The sequence below is a fragment of the Euphorbia lathyris genome, chromosome 7 (genome assembly GCF_963576675.1).
Source record: "Euphorbia lathyris chromosome 7, ddEupLath1.1, whole genome shotgun sequence".
Lineage (NCBI taxonomy): Eukaryota > Viridiplantae > Streptophyta > Magnoliopsida > Malpighiales > Euphorbiaceae > Euphorbia > Euphorbia lathyris.
The window spans coordinates 72,545,887-72,566,839 of record NC_088916.1 but is presented as its reverse complement, the minus strand read 5'-3'; the positions used below and the strand labels follow the sequence as shown (position 1 = coordinate 72,566,839).

The 20,953-nt window shown below is 31.9% G+C and overlaps 1 protein-coding gene across 3 annotated transcripts; it reads left to right on the top strand.

The window, feature by feature from the left end:
- Positions 1-12,308: 12,308 nt before the first annotated feature.
- On the top strand, positions 12,309-17,611 carry LOC136235228 (uncharacterized WD repeat-containing protein C2A9.03-like). 3 transcript variants are annotated; one of them, XM_066024814.1, is made up of 9 exons: positions 12,309-12,471; positions 12,655-12,811; positions 12,909-13,076; positions 13,196-13,282; positions 15,971-16,105; positions 16,190-16,300; positions 16,413-16,504; positions 16,585-16,690; positions 16,775-17,611. In XM_066024814.1, exons 2-9 carry the CDS (start codon positions 12,659-12,661, stop codon positions 17,273-17,275), a joined length of 1,353 nt encoding a protein of 450 aa, XP_065880886.1. In that variant the 5' UTR covers positions 12,309-12,471; positions 12,655-12,658; the 3' UTR covers positions 17,276-17,611. The 3 variants fall into 3 exon arrangements, with proteins under 3 accessions (XP_065880886.1, XP_065880888.1, XP_065880887.1); XM_066024816.1 differs by lacking the exons at positions 12,309-12,471; positions 12,655-12,811; positions 12,909-13,076 and adding an exon at positions 15,260-15,324; XM_066024815.1 differs by lacking the exons at positions 12,309-12,471; positions 12,655-12,811; positions 12,909-13,076 and adding an exon at positions 13,719-15,324 and having other exon boundaries at positions 13,223-13,282.
- Positions 17,612-20,953: the final 3,342 nt, after the last annotated feature.

Genomic DNA, 20,953 nt, shown 5'->3' with positions numbered 1-20,953 from the left:
TTTTATGATACAAATTATTTATGGTTATGAAATAGTTGGAATTTGATTGTGAAAGGAATTTGAGCACGTTATGATTTTATGATTTTATATCCATCGAGAGTTATCCGGATCGGTGGTTTTATATTTGAAGACCATGTTCAGTGAGGGACATGGCCTGTGTACACAGTGTGAAGACCTATTGGGTATGGCAGCGAAGTGTTGGGTAAGACCATATGGGATAGGCAATGTTAAGAGACGTCTCGACTATATATGTGGTTATGGATTGATACTTAAGGGGAGAAACTCGAGGATGGATACAACGTTTTAAGTTCATTTGGATTATGTTTTCGGTTATGATTAATTTTGATATAAGGTTTTACGTTTGCTTGAATACGATTTGGTTTGATAAAACACTTATTTGATTACAAGTTGGTTTGATAAAACATTTATTTGATTATGAATTGGTTTAATAAAACTATATGAACTTTGGTTTTGAGTATATTTTATAAGGTTTTGATTAAATCCTTTATAAACGTATATATATGTAGTTATGTTAAGTAAAGTTAATTTTTATGGCTGATAGTTTCTTACTGAGATTTTTGTCTCACGTTTTTAAATGTTTTAATGTTTTTAGGTGAGAAAGTACATGATAGAGAGAATGTTACCGACCGATTAGGCAAGAATCGGAAGTTGTTGCTTATTGTTAGAATTATGGTTAGAACTTTAGTATTTCAATTGTAATATAATGATATTTGGATAAATTGGAGACTTCTAAGTGTTGATTATGATCTTTCTATTTCACGTCCGATGCCGATTGTGGTCGTCTAGGGTCGGGTGTGACAGTTTGGTATCAGAGCTCTAGGTTAAATTTTTCGGACCTAAGGTTGATAGTAATTGAGGAATATGAATATTTGGTGAAAGCTATGAAATAATTTGGAATTTTTCGAGGATTGAGTAACTAGCTAATGAGGGGTAGAAATGAGATTTGATGGTTAGTAAAATATTGGGTGTATGAAAATTAGTAAATTATTTGATATTTGGCGACATGGGTTACATATATGATCTTAAGTATGACTTGGAATTGATATTTGAGAGTTTAATAGTTAGCTTACAACCATATATACATGAGATATGAGTAAATTAGAACTTTGAGCTAGAGATAATAGAGAATTGTCTATATAGGTGCGGCGGGAGAATCAGATTCTATATGAATCTTATGATGCATTTTACGACCAGATAGAGGCCGAATCTGTCATGGAGTCCTAAATGAAAGTTCTTTATTATTATCTTACGTTTCCAAGGGTTTTTGAATCGCCTTAATCGAACTTCGTATGAAAAAGTTATGCTGAAAACGGCATATGTTGGTCATTTTAGCGTTAAACCAGAATTCGGTTTTTGGTTTGATTTTTCTCCTTATTTAAGAGACATTGCTACTGGTTTACATGATAAGTTGGTCTTCTTAGGACTATAGGAGATTGAGGAAATGATAAAGTGATAAATTGAAGATAATAGATACGAGATTGGGGAAGATAAAATATGGAGGTTTTATTTAATGGGTTTGAAAGTTGATTAATACTTGGGAGATTATAACATGAATTTAGTGTATTATAGAATCTTAAGTTGAATAAATGAGATCTGAAATGTTAATTACTGTTTTATTGGATAACTTCATTTGGTTGAGGTTTAGAATTATTGAGAGTTATATAAATGATGTTTAGAGAGATACCGATATTAGTGATCAATGAGAAGTAAAGTGGTGGATAAATTGGAGACTTCTAAGTGTTGATTATGATCTTTCTATTTCACGCCCGATGCCGATTGTGGTCGTCTAGGGTCGGGTGTGACAAAACGACATATAGAAATAAAGAAAATAAAAAGCCTAAAACATTATGTAATAAAAAACGGAAGAAATATTTATTATATTTGTTTCCTGATCTATTTTACATCGGTGACATGTGAATTTCACTGATTTTAAATAGGGGTTTGCTATTCACCGCCTCCAAATTACTGATCACTGTCTCCTCTTGAACATTTTCGTCCTTGTCATTTTTCCATTCAAAAACTTAATATCCTCTTTCTCTCCCGAACCAAAAATTGGATTTATAGAAAATGGACCCAAACACGTCGAGAAAATCGAATAACTACAGTTCCTATTTACACTAATGGAAATTCATCTCCAAAAACTAACCGATTTAATCAATATCTATATAAAAAAATTCATCCAAAATGTGTTAAACAGGCGATTCACACCATTCCGCCTAGGTAGAAACGGATGAACTATCCACACCACTCACACCACACCTTTTCATTTGGATAGTTCATCCGTTTCTACCTAGACGGAATGGTGTGAATCACCTGTTTAACACCTTTTGGATGAATTTTTTCTGTGAATCTGGAGATAAAATTCGTGTTTTCGATTCGATTTTCAAATAAAAATACTTATCTGGAGAAATTAGTGTTTTTCTTTTACTGTGTTTAAGTCTCATTAATGTTGTTCGGATTTTTGAATTTCGAAGAAATTTGAAAGAATTTTAGTTTTTGAGTTTAAAAAATGAAAAAGATAAAAGTATCCAAAAGAAGATGGTGATAAATAATTTGGAAGCGATAAATAGTAATCCACTTTTTAAATATCGAGAGACAAATATAACAAATAATAGATAAGGTGATGAAAATGAACATTTTTAGATAGGTTAAAATAACAGATCAGGCCAAAAACCAAAATTTTGGCTACCAAATAGTGTTTTAAGCCTATCTAATTCCCTCCAATCCTACGAAAGGCGGTGAACAATCAGTTTCACTCTACCAACTAAACCATGGGTTAAACTAGTGTTACCTTTTCAAAGTTAAAATAGATAACGACCGTTAAGTCATTGCTTACGGAAAATACCTAGTCATGAAGGAATGAAGATCCGTCAGTTTCCGAATGCCACGTGGTTGAATTACAGGCTGCCATGATTTAGCTATCTTCACATCAGCCACCACGTGGACTATCCATGTAATAGATAGTGGATAGGGTAGCCCTACCCTCCATTTTTAAATTTTTTTCTTTTCCAACTTTTTCATTTGTTTAGTACAAGTCAAATTGAGCTCTTTAGTCAACCAAACAGTGTTTTTTTTTTAAGATCTTTTCTTGCTTTTAAATTAAGAAAAGAGAAAAAAACAATAATAATAAAAAAAGAATTGCAGATGCACAAATGAACACGGTATCTACATGTAATAATCTGAAATATTCTTTAACTGTTTTAAGAATCAAGCAATTAATCAATTATTTTTATATTGAGTTCTTTATTATTGATTTTAGAGTAAATAATTATAAGATTCTTGTGTTTTTACTTAATACACTAGTTAGTCTCTTTGTTTTTACAAATAATTATATAGTCCCTCAGTTTTTATTTTCAACTCTTTAGTCCTTATGCTTGAGTCAATGGTCAAACTATACTAAAAAAAATTTAAAATACCAAAATTACCATTTAATCTATGTTTTAATAATAAACATATTATATTTTTTCTATTTTATGTTTTTTTCTTTTTTTTTTGTACATAATCATAATCTCTCCTATATTAAGTAATTAATTTATTAAGTTTTGTATAATTATAGAACTTTAATTTAGTAATGTAAAATTTATTGACTAAAAAAATAAATGAAAAATATTTCAAAAATTATTAAAATAAAAGTAAAACTATACAAAATTATAAAAAGTAATCGTTATTTATCTCTAATAAATTTTATGAATCAACAAATAAAATTTGATTTTTTTAAATCATCGAAAATTCATTTAGTATTAAAATATTATATTAAAAAATAAATAAAATAAAATTTTAAGAGAATAAATAATATTTTTTTATGATTTGTGTACACACGTATATATTAAGTATATATTTCAAAAACATCATTGAAACTATTTAGATTAAATTTGAAACTAAAAGATAAGTTTTTTTTAGGGTAAATTCTAAAAAAAACCCCTGTGGTTTCGCCGATTTCCAAATAAACCACTGTGGTTTGTTTTTACAAAAAAAAAGGAGCATGGTTTACGCCGTTACCCGAAAAACGAAAAATGGGTTAATAATGTTAAAAATGCTGACGTGGCAAAGGGTAAAGTTGGAAAAACGATTTTTTTTTATTTTTTTTATTTTTCTTTTTTATTTTTTCTTTCTTCTTCTTCTTCTTCTTCTTCCTCTCTCTCTCACTCTTCTCTTCTTCTTCCTCTCTCTCTTCCCTTCTTCTTTTTTTTTGTTTCGATTTCAGATTTCCAAAATCGAAAATCTGAAAATTCCAGATTTCTTTCCAGAAATCTGGAAATTTCAGATTTCCGAAATCGGAAATCTGAGATTTCCGATTAAAAAAAAAGAAGAAAAAGAGGAAGGAGAAGAGAGAGAGGAAGAAGAAGGAGAAGAGAAGAAGAAGGAAGGAATGAAGGAAGAAGAAGAAAAGAAAGAAGAAGAAGAAGGAAAGAAAAAAAGAGAAAATTAAAAAAATTCGGAATTTTCAATTTTACCCCTAATTTTTAACACTGTTAACCCATTTTTCGGGTAACGGCGTAAACCACACTCCTTTTTTTTGGTAAAAACAAACCACAGGGGTTTATTTGGAAATCGGTGAAACCACAGGTTTTTTTTTTGGAATTAACCCTTTTTTTATGTATATAACTAGGGGCAATTTTGTATTTTCATCTAAAAAATAAATGGAAGGACCAAAGAGTTGATTAAAACAAAACTTAAGGACCTTATAATAATATGATTGACTTACTAGTTTGTTATGTAAAAACATGAGGACTTTATAATTATTTACCCTTGATTTTATTATAAATTTGATCATTTTTTAATTTTTTTCGTTGAGTTTGGGTAGCACATATCGTTAGAAAAATTCGACTTATTGACGTGGACAAATAAAAATAAGAATTTATTGATTAGGATAAATAGAAAGTAAAAAGTAACAAAAATTTACATAAATTAATTTCTAGTAGGATCTTCCAAACTCGATCTTCTTCTCTCCTATTTTGTGATTTTCAGCATTAGAATCGTCACATCGATCTTATCCCCTTCCAAACTCAATGGAAAAGTTAAAAAATGTCTAAATCCATAACAAAATCGATGATCAATGGCTCAATGTGAAAAAATAATTGATAATAGACTTGATTCTTAAAACAGGTAAAGTTCAAAGACTTAATTAAATTTTTTTCCTAGAAATTAACTCCATTTCGCTTCTAGCAATTACTTTACTTATTCTGTAAGCAAAGAAGATAAAGCAAGAATTTAAGTTTAGTGTATTTTTTTAAGCTTTTGGTTGACTGTCTTTCGCTACCTGAAGAAACTATAGCTTATGAGCTTGGTCTTACTTTCATCCGGATAATTTTTTTCTCAACAATGCTTTTGTCATTTAATCCAACATCGTTCCCGTTAGATAAGAACAGATTTGATAAATACATTACTGGTGACTATTAAGCTTGCTTTCCTGAAAGGTTCGATGAGAAAGAGAAGTAAAGAAGGAGAACCTAATGAAGGTAGATGTGGATTGCTTCGCGAGATAGTAATAGAGCTTTTCCAAATATTCGTAATTCGTGGTCTAATTAGTGGCTGAAACTGCGGGAGTGCGATTTGCTCATGGTAAAAGAGTGGTCTCGTTTCCCATCCCTATGCGGAGACCAAATATAAAAGAAAAGGTTTATTACTTCGATAGTGGTAAGCATTTCCTTTTACATAGATTTGTGCACGTTCGAATATGGTGGAATTAGTTAGTTCGTATTCAAGTATCTACTTCAAAAGAAACTTGTCTAAAATTACCTTTAGATGGTTGGGGTCGAGTGATTGATGTGAGATGGATCTAGAGAAAATGTTATAATCCAGAAGCTTCATCTCTCTATATTTCTTTTTCAAAAAAAAAACGGAGTACCATGAAATAAATAGGTGTTCCGATGGAACCTTATCTTTTTATGAAGAGTTGATCTAGCTCCTTGTTGTTTGAAGAAATCCTCCACTTTAATCGATATTTTTTCACGAAAAGCAAACATATTATAACAAATCTAGTATTCAACTAAGATCTCCAATAGTTGCCATGAATTCAAGTTGATTATGTTTCGTCCATTTTTCGGAGAAAGGCAATCAAACAATTCCCAATCCAATAGACTCGTTAACCGATAGAGTATATATATATATATATATAGTGAAAAATATTGGGTGAAACATTAGATAAGTACTTTAATATTTTCAAGGAAGTGCAGATTTGATCCTAATGTACGAAATGATACAAATTTACCCATAACATTTTCAAGCAAGATCAAATTTACTCCTATCTAATTGAAAATTTGATGAACTCGTTTCATAGTTATTTGAAAGTCATAGCGGACATTCCAAACAAGTTTGTCGATAAACTGAAGCAGTTTCATACAACTTTGGTTGGTTATTTGGAACTATATTAGTAATGCATTAAAGATTTTAGACAATTTGATGATTTTTTTTTTGTAATTAACTTATATGTGACAACTTGGTTATTAATTTTAGTGACATACTAAATACCTTAGACATAATTGCTGACTATATTAGTATCATAGTAAATATTTTAAACACTTTGACAAAAAAAAATTGTAATTAACTTATATGTGGCGAACTTTGTTATTAGCATTTTAACATGTTCTTTATAATTGTGTTAATAACACGCTAGATAATTTAGATATAATTGATATTTAAAATGTCCGATGTGACAGTTAAATAATACGAACCAACCTTTTTAAACTTTCACTATATAGAGGCAAAATTGATATTATTTAAAAATATTATGGTTAAATTTATAGATTTAATACATACAGGTCAAATTTGCACTTTCCGAAAACATTTCAAGTCCAAATTTATATTGAGAAAGTAGTTTTGGTTATTTTATCTTTATTTATTTTCTTTTACTTATTTGTTTCTTTTAATAGGGTCAATTTTATAAAAATAATAAATTTAATATTGTGTAGGAGTGAATTCTTACTATAAAATTTTATGCTTATAATATTTTTATATACACTTGGGGGAGTTGACTATTAGGGCCATTTTATATAGAGTTTTAGGCATGGTTTTAGGTCTATTTATGTGTAATTATCATCCATTTGCCATGGTTTATATGGTATTCTCTCCATTATACACTTGATGTGCAATTTGAGGTATTTCAGGTACAATTGAGGAAGAAACGGAGCAAAACAAAGGTTGAAAGAACTATCTACTCAGTGAGTAGGTATTGATACTCGACGAGTTACATCAGCTTCTCGACGAGCTAATTAACTCGTCCAGACCAGATAGTCATCAAGTCAAGTCAATGAATTGGAGATAAAAGTCAATCTTAATTGCCCGACATAGGACACCTACTCGACGAGTAAGCCCCTTTACTCGGCGAGTAGAGACCGAATCGTGCTTAAATTCTACTTCGGATATTCTATTCTGAATCAAACTCAAACAACAGAATCCAACTCCAAGATGGAAAGAAAGCCTAGATAGACTAGGAATAGGGTACTATAAATAGAGGCTTATGCTATGTAATTATGATGCAGTTTTCATTTAATAATTAATTAGACCAGCTCTTAGATTAACTTAGTAGTAGTTTAGTTTTATTTTCCGTCTTTATATTTCAGTTTATTTTACTATTTTTATTCCGTTATCAATTTAGTAAAGCAAGCTTGACATCGAATTATTTCTCATCTTTTATGAATCAAGTTTAGTTTATTTAGTTTCAAGTTCCATCTTCCTTCATATTATTCTTGAATCAATTAATCGAAATTAGATACACAAAAGTTCTTATTTCGCCCCATCCCATTATGCCTCTGTGTATTAGCTCAGACATGAGCTAAGACACCTTCGGCTAGGATAACGGTGAACCGTGTTTAACAAATAAGATCATTAAAGTGTCTAGGTTGTACTGTAGCTTAATAGAGATTCAGTTAGGAATTATTGTCTATACTAAATAACCTAACCAAGTGATTAGTATAGGAGTTGGATTGTGTAGCCTAACCAAGCGATCAATTCAACCAAGCAAACCCTAACTCTACCTATACCCTAATCGGATAGTGTGCCTTCGTGGTCTAGGTTACGGCTTAGTCTTGGTTTTCATATCGTCTAATGCCCTTAATCACTATTAGGGATTTTGCCTAGCCAAGCATTGGCCTAAAAGTATTGAGGTAGATTTAGTAAATTGTTGACCAGACTTAGTATTTTCTGATGGAGAATCACCGTCTCGAGTTAACCTTTAAATTCACACAACATTCACGTATCGATTCATAGGAATTATCACGGGGATCCTGAATTCTAGTCACCCATTTATTCATTAAATATATTCATTGTTTAATTGTTTTGCTAATCACGAGTAAGATATTAGATACTAATCTCTGTGGGATCGATACTGTTCTTCGGAACATTTACTACTTGATACAATAGAGTTCACTTGCTCTTAAAGAGTTAGATAGTTTTTTATCCCTATTATTGCTCATTTGGTAGTAATAATGCGATGATAATTGACATGACATGACATAAATATGACACATACGTGATATTTACCAACACTAGATAAAATATAAGAATTTATACCCAAAATAAAATTATAACAGAAACAGAGATGGAAAGAGCTGTAATCATATTATTTATTGATTGTATTATATGAATGATATATGCTTTATTTAGTAATAAAACTAACAAACCTCCAACCATTATATTTCTACTGGTTTGTATAATTACAATTTAAATCCATAAATATAACTAATGATTTTTTATATGTGCAAATTGACCCCTGAACTTCAATAACTTCTAACTCTACTACCCTCTCAAACTGGCAGATACAAATTGAATAATCCTATAGTTTGTTTACTAATAGAACAGAATAAAACAGTCCATTGCTATTAGTTGACGCGTAATATTGTTCTTTCTGATTCAGTAAGTTTCACTTACTTTGTGTTTTGATTAAAACATGGAAGTCGATGTTTGAGTTTGGAAAGGTTAAGGGTAACTAATTGGGCTTTCGGAAGAAGGAACGAAGAGTGAGGTGCAATGAAAAAGTTAGCTAGTATGAAATAGTTTTCATTAAAGAATTCTCAATATATGCTGAATTGACTCTTGCATGAAAGCAGATTAGAAGTTTACATGAAAGAATCCTCTTACGCCATCATGCGGCGCACTATTTCCCACCCTTTGACCAATGAGTTGGCTTATCCGGTTTTCGATCTATCCTACATAGTAGTTCCTAATATCAAAAGTTGATTCATACAACCAAAATAAAGCCTTTAAATAGTAAAACACTAAAGCAGAATCCTAAACGGAAAAGTAAAATTGAATCCAAACGGAAAAGAAAAGACAAAAAAAAAAGGAAAATAAAAAAATAACGCCAAAATAGTAAATTGTGCAATTGAAAGCCTAAACGATGAAATTTGACCAAAAAGGAACGTAGTTCATGAGCAAAGCTAATAACTAGTGATCTTTGGCTCGTTTCTAATGAAAATAGGATCCAAAAATGCCAAAATCTGAACCTCAAAATTGGCACAAATTACTAATTTATCAATGCATCAAATCTTTCAATAAACTTGCAAACTTGCTCTTCAACCGCATCTTGTACCACATTAGTAAACAATTTTACTACTGATGGCTTGGTGAAAAGATCAGAAAGCTGGAACTTTGTCTCTCCAGATTTATTCCTCCTAGAAGGAGGAATAATGACAATCTAACTACAATACTAATTTTTATAAACTTTAGTCTAATAATTTTTTATATACTAATTTCTAACATTTTTATATACTAATTTCATACATTTTTTATATATTAATTTCTAATGTTTTTTATACCATTTTAAAATATCAATTACTATGTATAAAGTCATTTCTAATTGTAGTTTATAAGTATAATTAGAATTTATAAATATAATTATAGTTTATAAGCATAATTAGAGTTTTTAAACATAATTATAAAATATTACAAAATGAAGTCTATTATGATTTCTCTAAGTAATTAAGTCAATCATTACAATATATTAAATAAAATTAATTTCTAAGTATAATTATAATTTTTATGCATAATTGTAGTTTACAAGTATAATTGTAAAATATTAAAAAATTAAGAGATTTTGTACCAAATTATAATTTCCAATCATAATTAAGAGATTTTCTAAACAAATTATAATTACAACTGCTTTGTGTCAGAAAAAAAAAGAGTCGGAAATTCATTCCCTAACCAAACTCCGTAATGATAGAAGATTGCGCAAAGCTAATTTATATAGTATTCTGTCACCATTACGACGCCAGATACAGTGTAATGGTGCTATCTATCAACCTGGGTTGAGCAAGAATTCTTTGTGAGAAATTATTTCTCAACCCTACCCCTTTGTGTAATAATTTACATAAAGGGCTCCAAGTTGAGGATTAACCCTACAAATCTTCAATATTTATCTAATATTAACACTTTTTTTTAGGTAAAACATCTAAGCGGCAATGGTGAAATCTCTCAAAAAGGGTTGAGAAAGCCCTTTGCGAGAAATTATTTCTCAACCCTAGTAATTTATATAAAGGACTCAAAGTTGAGGATTAACCCCACAAATCTTTTCAATATTTAATCTACTATTAAACTTTTTTTTAGGTAAAACATCTAATTCATTTATATTTTATGCAATCAATATAAATATCACGACTTTTACCTTTATTCAAGGTTGGTTAGTAGTTAGTAGTTGATTTTTAAACCATTTAAATTCAATAGCGTATGAATGATTTATTTTAGGAATAAGGTATAAAAATATCTTAACGTTTATAAGTAGGAATAATTTTATTTTTAATATCTAAAATAATATAATTTTACTCTAACGATGGCAATCGAGCAATTTTATCCATAACAGTGACAAGTTGGGTTAATTTCAGATATTATTATAAAATATAGATATTTTGTTTCTTATTCTGCACCAATTATACGTAAGTTGTTTCTAAAAAAATTCATATTTTTTCTGATTTAATAATAGAATTTGAGATTAATATTTTTAATTTCGGCGAAATATTTGATTTTTTTGCCTAATCCGTACAAAATACAATATATTTTTTAATTTTTTTTAAAAAATTCATGTTTAATTATATATTTGTAATCTGTTAATAATGAGTGATAAAAATGATACACAATATTCATGACCGATGAGATAATTTGATGAATAATTTCTCTAATTGATCCAATTTGGCAAGATTAGGAGTAAAATTGTTATTAGATACCATGGTAAAAGAGTACCATTTTAGATATTAAAAGTAAAATTATTCCTAAATATAAACGTTTAAGAGTGTTTTTACACGTTCTCTATATTTTATTGGGCAAAGTACGAAAAAAATGCTCGTGGTTTGCCTTGTTTGTAAATAGAGGTCCGTGGTTTAAAAGTTTGCAAATAGAGGTATGTGGTATACTTTTTTTACAAAACAAAGTATTTAAAATTAAACTTTTAAGTAATTGATAACAATAAGAGCATTTTTTTTATTTTTTTTCAATTACATTTATATATTGACAAAATACAGATCACAAAATCAAATTACAACAGTGTAAAATGAACTTAAATATCAATTTAGTTCATAAACTGTCAGATTAGTAAAAAACGTAAAATTTCACCATATTATTTATTGTTTCGATTTAGAAAGTTGTTTTTTTTTGGGGGGTTGTGTTTTGCTGATATGTAAGAATAATATTTTTTAGATAAAAACGTCTTTGGTTGTAATCAGAACTTAAATTTGTAATTGTAATATTTTGTTTTGTAAATAAAACATACTACAGACTTTTATTTGTAAACTTTTAAACCACATGTCTCTATTTGCAAATTAGGCAAACCACATACATTTTTTTTTTCGTTTTTACTTTTCCCTATTTTATAATAAGATGAAAATATCTATAAATTAATTAGAATATGTTCTTTTTTTTCTAAAATAAAAGAAATTTCGATTTCTTTCAAGAAGGGAGAGAAAAAGCGGGTAAAGAAAAAAATCCGTTTAAAGACGGCTGTTTATGGAACCGGAAAAAAATCTTCTGTCCCGAATTTTCTGTCCCCTTCTCTGTCCCCCATTCAATTTTTGACACGTGTCCCTTTAACTACACTTTAACCAAAGTTAAGTATATCTAACCATAATTAGTAGCAATAAAGTAAGATAAAAGGGACACGTGTCAAAAATTGAATGAGATTCGGGACAGAAGATTTTTTTCATATGGAACCCACTAAATTTCAATTTCAGTCCACCGACTCCGTGAATATTTTATTTTCTCGGAAAACGACAATTTTAATGGGCTCCATCAGGTGGGTCCTACAGCCAAACACTGGAGGAGCTTAGCCTCACCATTTATAAGAAAGAAGCAAATATCTGATTCTGGTTTACTCTATTTCAGCTACCAAACCTTGCTCTACATACTTCCTCCGTATATCGGAAAATTTCCACCAATACTTACGCAGCAGCCTGATTTCTCTTTGTTTCTCGGTAATCTGTGCTCCATAAAGCTCTTTCTCTCGTTCAGATCCATTTATATTTGAAGGTACTTCGTATGGTTTCTATGTTTTTCTGTTTTCCCGGTTGAATAATATCTGTTTGGATTTGTATCTGAAATTGTTTTTTGATTGTTTTTTTGTATCTGAAATTGTTTTACTATTTCACCTATCAGCTTGATTTTCTGTGGATGATTGATTTAATTTTGCTGTTTTTTCGATGAAAATGGCAGGCGAATGGCTCAGTTTCATAGCGACGATCTCGAGTATGTCGGCGATGACTATTACGACGTTGAGGATTTCGACGATAATCCTTTCGGTGTTGCCGAAACTGAAAGAGATTCGGACTTGGATTCTTTAGACTCTGACTTCGAAGATGATCTGGAAATGGTATGCCAGTTAGAACGCATGTATTGTTTAATTATGTGTTTGATAATGCATTATAGTGTGATTGCATAGCTAATAATTTGGAATTTGTTGATTTTAGAGTAAGGTTAAAACTGATACCTCGGCCTTGGAAGCTAGAAATGGGAAGGATATGCAAGGAATTCCATGGGAGAGGCTTAATTTCACTAGAGATAGATACCGTGAGAGAAGATTAAAGCAGTACAAGAACTACGAGAACCTTCCTCGATCTCGAGTGGAGCTCGACAAGGTTAGTTTTATGAGATTTTGTTTAATCTATTAGAAATTCTTAAACACCTTTATAATTCTTTATGTTAATGTTAGTCTTGGAATCATCAATTTATCATTGTAGATATTATATTTTGGCAGGAATGCTTGGAAGTAGAGAAGGGAAAGCTCTTTTATGAATTCCAGTTCAACACAAGGACTGTCAAGTCCACAATTGTGCATTTTCAGGTTGAGATATTGGCCCTAATCCTATTTGTAGTTTAATTTTACTTTCAAATACATAGTTCCATCCATTTTACATCACATGCATAGAGTTGGTCGAATTTTTCTGCTTTCTAAACAATCTAGAGCTCTTGCGTCCTTATTTTCTCCTATTTGTTTACATTTTTGGCCCTTCTGTGTTACTGGTGATGCGTAAGACACTTCATAATTTCTTTACACGAGAGATTCATATCTTGTCCCAAGTCCAAATAGGTTTCATCTTATTCACAAGAGGCTTGATTTTGGCTGCCTCTCATATGGTCCACGCTTTCTGTGTCATGATTATGAATTACTATATCCGTGCTAATTTTCGCGAGACTTGGTCCTAGTGTTGTAACTAATTATTCTCTTACATAATAATATGCATTTGGTTATGGACATATCATTAGCCTTAGTTTTGCAGGTGTTGTCAATTTTTATTACCCAATTTATGGATATCTTTTCATGTGATTGTACCTCTGTGCCTAAACATGTTAAAGGTATGGTGATTGAAATTGATCCTTTTTCATTTTTTTTTTTATTTTCTCTGAAATTTATTCAACTTTTGAACAACTAACTTAGTTTTACAGATTAAGTTATGGGCCAGCAAGGCCATCATCCAATACCTTCTCAGGCCTGCAACATGGGAACTTGAATTTTTCTCAGTTGTAAAAGCGTATTTCTTCAGAATTAACTTCATTTATCATGAACAACTTCTTCAAATTTTGACAAGACTTTGCCTTCTGAACATGTTCCCAATGTACTGGAATTAAGATAGGGTTGGTGTTCACTAAACCATTTTTGTGCAGAATTCTAAAGGATGCTTTTACCTTATACGTGCATCAGTTAACAGTTTCTCAAATTTTGATAAAATCAAAATATCAGTTTTATTAGGTACAATCCTATTTTTTAATTTCTCTGAAATTTATTCAATTTTTGAACAACTAACTGTTGTACAGATTAAGGGCCAGCAAGGCCATCATCCAATACCTTCTCAGGCCTGCAACACGGGAACTTGAGTTTTTCTCAGTAGTAAAAGCTTATTTCTTCAGAATTAACTTAATTTATCATGAAACTTCTTCAAATTTTGACAAGTCTTTGCCTTCTGAACATGTTCCCAATGTACTGGCATTAAGATAGGCTTTGTATTCACTAAAACATTTTTGTGCAGAATTCTAAAGGATGCTTTTACCTTAGACGTGCATCAGTTAACAGTTTCTCAAATTTTGATCAAATCGAAATATAAATTCTATTAGGTACAATCCTGAATGTATGACGCGTAGATTTTGCACAGATTTTAAAAGGAAATGATTTTTTCTACAGATAGCATGATCTGACTAGAGGGTGAGCCTTGGCGCAACGGTAAATGTTGTTGTCGCGTGACTGAGAGGTCACGGGTTTGAGTCTTAGGAGCGGCCTCTTGCCAAAAATTGGCAGGGGAAGGCTTGCCCCCAGTACACCATTATGGTGGGACCCCTCCCCGGACCCTCGCTTAAGCGGGGACGCGTAGTGCACCGAGCCGGCCTATAGCATGATCTGACTCCTGAATTATGGATATAAATTTCACACACATGGTACAGCGCAGCATTTTCTAGTTTGCAATCTTCCTTAATCGGGTGCATGACTAAATTTATCCAGAATTTAGAGAATAAATATTAGTCAAGACTCAAGGCGCTTCTCGAGTCCAATTTCGTTATCAATAATCGGTTCTTAAGACAATTTTTGAGATCAAGGAGAAAGTTTTGGAGACTAGAAACTACAAAACCATGATGTACAGTTAGTATATGTGTAATTTGATTGAGATAGTTCATTGTGAAGTGCAAACTACTATTTTCATCTTCTCACATGGGGATACTTTTCTTTTATGCATGTGATTGTTATGTGCCTAAATATACCTGACCATTGAAATATTATATGCTTTAACCCATTTGTGGCATTTGGGATTGCAATTCCTCTTTATTTCAGCTTTTTAAGCAGGGTGGACATTATTTCTGAGCAGCTGGTGCAATTAAAGATACATTGGTTATATGGTACGATAGGAGAACATCTGAGCATTTAAGTGGCTCCTGCCTCAATTCCTGTAGTGAACTATTCAGTAGTGCATTTCACAAGGAACCTTATTGAAAGCACAGCATGCTATGTGTTGCATTATAGGACATCAAATGTAGCTTGTGCTTCTTTCATGTTCAATTTCCTGGATATTATATTCTTTTTCATATGACCTGTTAGATCATACTGTAATATATTTTTCTATGACACGAGCCAATAAATAGACTTGCTTTGAAATTTAAGTGATGATAGATGGATGGCTAGCTAGGCTTTGAAAAGAAACATTTTAATTAGAACTAGTTGGCCTTCTTTTTCATTCTTTTTGTTTTCCGGTTTTAACAGACAAATATTCATCCATTTGGATTGTGTTTTGTTGTCCTTTGTCGTGGTTCATTACGACGACTTATTTGCTTGTTTTAAAGAGCTATAATCTGTGTGTCCAATTTCCTTGTTCAAAGGGTTACCTGCTCTTTAATTGTAGCACCAATCCCTAGGACATTGTTTTCTTCATCTCATGGTGTTGTGATTATTTCTTTCAATGGAAGGAAGTTTCCGATATACAATTTCTTTGACAGTTTGAGTTCGATAACTAATACTCTTGTTCGTTTTGTTTGTCTTGCTTTATAGTTGAGGAACCTGATATGGGCAACATCAAAGCATGACGTGTACCTTATGCAAAATTACTCTGTCATGCATTGGTCAGCATTGCAGCACAGGGGCAGAGAATTACTAAATGTGGCCAAGCCAATTGTTCCTACTCTGGTGCGCATCTGTAGCATCCAGGCCAGCATGATTCTTTTGTGCTTATTGCATTTATATGTGTCTGAAACATTTTTTTCTCCACAGAACCGCCCAGGACTGTTGCCTCAGTCACTCTCTAGAGTGCAAATAAGCACTATGGCTGTCAAAGATAACTTGATGGTTGCTGGTGGTTTTCAGGGGGAGCTTATTTGCAAGGTACTACAGTTGCTTAATCTGTTGATTTCAATGAATTTTGGAGACAAATGGTTTTTCTATTAAAAATGCGAACAAGTTTACTATTCTTTTTATCTTTGTGTGTTTTGGGCAGTACTTAGATCAGCCTGGAGTTGCATTCAGCACAAAAGTAACAACAGATGAAAATGCCATTACCAATGCAGTAGACATATACCACAATCCCAAGTAAGGACTTTGTACAGATTATAATTGTGAAATCTTTCAACTTTCCTTGCAAAACAGACAACTGATCCTTCTTTGCACAGTGGCTCAGTGAGGATTATAACTGCAAACAATGATGCTCATGTTAGAATTTTTGACGCTGAAAGTTTTGCCTGCGTAAATCGTTTCTCGTTCGATTGGTCTGTAAATGTGAGTACCCTGATTGAGAGCTATTCTGTTTTGGTTCTGATTTTTTCACCCGAATGCTCATGTTTTGGTTATTTATTCCTTCAGAACACCTCTGTTAGCCCAGATGGTAAGATGCTTGTAGTCCTCGGGGACAGCACAGAGGGCTTGATCGCTGAAGCTCATTCTGGGAAGGTAACTCAAAGCCTCAGAGGTCATTTAGACTTTTCTTTTGCATCAGCTTGGCACCCAGATGGACGAATTTTGGCTACCGGGAATCAAGATACTACTTGCAGGCTATGGGACATAAGGAATCTATCCAAATCTCTTGCTGTGTTGAAAGGAAACATGGGCGCAATAAGAGGACTAAAGTTCAGTTCAGATGGCCGGTTCTTGGCTATGGCCGAACCTGCCGACTTCGTTCACGTGTTCGATACTCAATCTGGGTACCTGAAATGCCAGGAGATAGATCTTTTCGGGGAAATTGCAGGCTTATCCTTCAGCCCTGATACAGAAGCTTTGTTTATCGGGATTTCGGACCGCACTTATGGTAGCCTGCTGGAGTTTAACAGGAAGCAATATAACGGGTATTTGGACTGCCTGTTCTAGACGTGTATATATTAGTGTAGTTTTGTTAGGTCAGGCTCTCCACTGCTGTGTTATTTAGCTCTCTGTGACGTGGCATCTGCCTTTAAGAAGCTATTTCTGTAGAAGTGCTTTTTGAGGTTCTGTAGAAAGGGCACATAAACATATATATTATTTGTCTTTTTTAACAACTTAGAGATTTTGCCGTGTATATCGCTTTGGAACTCTTTAGCTTTCAATTCATTGCAAATATTTGGAAAGTTGTATAGTGTTGTTTTTCTAATTCCAAATTATTTAAGAGACAATTGAACGTCTTATCATGTAAATTTTTGAAACTTGGTGAAATGATTATTCTCTATAGCCTGTCTGGTTCAGTTATTGTTTATTGTTTCTTGTATGAATTTTTGTTGTTGGTAGTTTAGCTTGATTTTCCTTCCACAACTGCTGTTGATTATTGTTAAGTAATTTGCAATTGTGGGTAGTTTAACTGATTTTCTTTCTACAATAATAAGTGTTACTATTAGTTGAACTAAAAGGATCAAAGAACTCGTGTTTGACACTTTCAAGATTTTTTTTTATATATAAAATGGTAAAAGAAATTTTTAGTGACTATTAAAATGAGAATTTTCTATATCATTATTGTGGTTTTTAATTGTTGTTTTCAGTGTCAGAAAAAAAATAGTGAGGTTATTAAAGTCGGAAGAAATTTGTTATATCATCATTGAAGTTGATATTCTTAAAAAGAATCATTGTAGTTGATAAAGCAACGGAAGGTATTTCTCTCTACTAATTCATTTAGATAAAACAAAAACATAGAAGACAATTTTCAAAATTGAAATCCAAATGAATTTGGAGGCCATTGAAAATAGCAAAACTGAAATGATGAGGATTATCTAAATATAATAATAAAATGAAATACAAAAGGAGCTATTTTTCCAATCAAGAAATACAAAAATAGCAAGTTGAAATGAACCGCATAAGTACAAAATTTTCTTGTAGGCCAAATTCAAGGCCTTTCTTGCTCTAGTATAAGGTTGATTTTTTTTTTTATTGGTTGGATTCATTGCATCCGGTCCATCGTAGAAGTTCTCGTATATAAGAGAAAATTCATCTAAAAGTATGACGAATCTCGAACTAAGTAATCGGATTAAATTATTAAAAAAACAATAAGTTTTACAAATCTACAAGATAATAAGTTTTGATAGACTATGGTTTTTTTTTGTTATGTTATTTAACATTTTATAATTTCGTAATATTTTATCCGTTAATTTTAGTTATAATAATTTCATAGTTTAAAAATTTATGTTATTTCTTTTTAGTATGGTAGTATTCAATTATTTGATAACTTTTAAAATATATATAAGTATAGGATTGAGTGATGGAGTAAAATTAATGATGTAAATAAGAAACTGTCAACCAAATAAGGTGTTAAGTTTTAAATGGAGGATTAAGATTTGGTTGAGCAGTAGTGTATGTTTTTCCTGATTTATTGAGACATCGTAAAAGTAGTTGGGCGTTGTCGTATGAATATACATTTTTATTTTCGTCTGAATATCAAATCCTAATAAAACATTGAGAAGTTAGAAAAAAAGAATTAAACCAATAAATCAATTAAGTTTTTCTTTAATAACCATAAATCAATTAAGGTTGAGTTGTAAATGTTTTATTAGAAATCTCGTGTTTAAGATATAGGGTAGCTGCTCGAGCTGTGGCGATCCCTATTCATTGTCCGGTTTTCCATGTTGATGTCGAGCATGACTACCATGTCTTTGTGGGGTGTATCTATGCTCAGGAATGTTGGAATATAGCTGGTGTCAATACGGATATACTCCAGCTTGATTATCTAACGGATGCTGTTTTGCTGGTTTTCTCATCGATGTCACATGAGGTTTCTTGCTCGGTTGCCATGACTCTTTGGGAAATTTGGTGTCAAAGGAATTAATTGGTGTGGGAGAGCAAACTTCAGCTCCCTCTTCAGGCTATTACTGCTGCTCCTCGGTTCCTTCAGGATTGGCGATCGTCCTAAGCTCGTGTTGTAGCTGACCCTAACCGTGGACCCGATTCGTCCGGGCAACCAGAGGCCGTTGTGAACAACCGCCTGATCTACCACGACAACCAGGCGTCTGGCCGTCGGCGTGATCCTGCAGGTGTGGCGTCATCCTCTACTGCGCTGGATTCAGTACCGTTTGCCGGGGCCCGTCGATCAGTTGCAGTTCCGTCCGTCCCTCCGGTCACCAGCATACCAGCGCATGTCATTCCGAGGCAGCCAGCACGCTGGATTCGTCCACCTACAGGTTATGTTAAATGCAATTGTGATGCTGCAATATTTAAAGCTCAAAATTGTAGCGGTCTGGGGATGTTACTTCGTTCTTCTGTTGGTTCATTCATGGCATGTCGTAGTATGCTTTTACCTTTCTTTGAGGATGTCCGCTTCGTTGAGGCTCTAGTTCTTCGGGAAGCTATTTACTGGGCATTTGATTTAAACTGTGTTAATGTTCTTTTTGATTCTGATTCTCTTTCGATTGTCAATAGTGTCAATTCATCTGAGTTGGACCTTTCAGATTTTGGCAACATTATTCAGAATTGTCAAGTCTTATTAAATTAGCGACACGATTTCAAACTGTCCTTTTCGTCAAGGCTAGCGAATAGGGGAGCTCATGTCGTTGCACGTCATGCCTTATCCAATATTAGTGAGTTTGTGTTTTTTTCTGCTCCGAGTTGGTTGTAGGATATTATCTGTTATGAGGCTGATTATTAATCTACTGATCTACTCAAAAAAAAAATCTCGTGTTTAAATCATTATATATAACATATAATGTATATTTCATAAAAAAATAATAATTATATATACTCCATCCATTTCAAAATAATTATCACATTTCGACCAAATCACATATATTAAAAAAATTACATGATTTGCATTAAATTGATGGGAGATCTTTATTAATAATCGGCTTAATACATCATTTACCTCTAAACTTGTCCAAAAAAATTGACTGGCTCTTTGAATTTTCAAAGTGTCTTGATAGCACCATCAACTTGCATAAAATGTTCAGTTAGCCCATTAAACTTGCGTAAAATGTAATAAATTAATCACTCAGTTGCAAAAAATATAACTTAAATACGGAAAATGTATTGCACGCGTCTTAAAAAAAGTAAAATGATCAATGTCGGGTAATAAGGTTCTAATATTAGAGAATACACGCTTTACAGTTGATAAAGTAAGAACTTTCTTTTTAATCTATTTTGTGAATTATTTAATAACATTTTAAGGCGCGTGCAACGCATCTTTCACATGCAATTTACTTTTTTTCACCCGAGTGATTAATTGATTATATTTTATGCAAGTTCAAGGGGCTAATTGAACATTTTATGTAAGTTGATGGAGCTATTGGGACACTTTGATAGTTCAGGGGGCCAATCAAACTTTTTGGACAAATTCAGGAGGCAAATGATGTATCAGCCTTTATAATCCTAATTTTTTGTGTTACTTATTAAATTGAACTACTTTTCATAACTTAAAAACTTAAAATGTGTACATTTAATATTAAACTCATTAATAAGGGTAAAAAAAAATGTTTTAAAAACTAAAGATGATAAATAATATGAAAAAAAATTTGATCAAAGGTTGATAATTATTTGGGGAATTTACATAGAAATTCAAATTTTAAAAATTATTTAAAGTTTTGTCAATAAAAAATT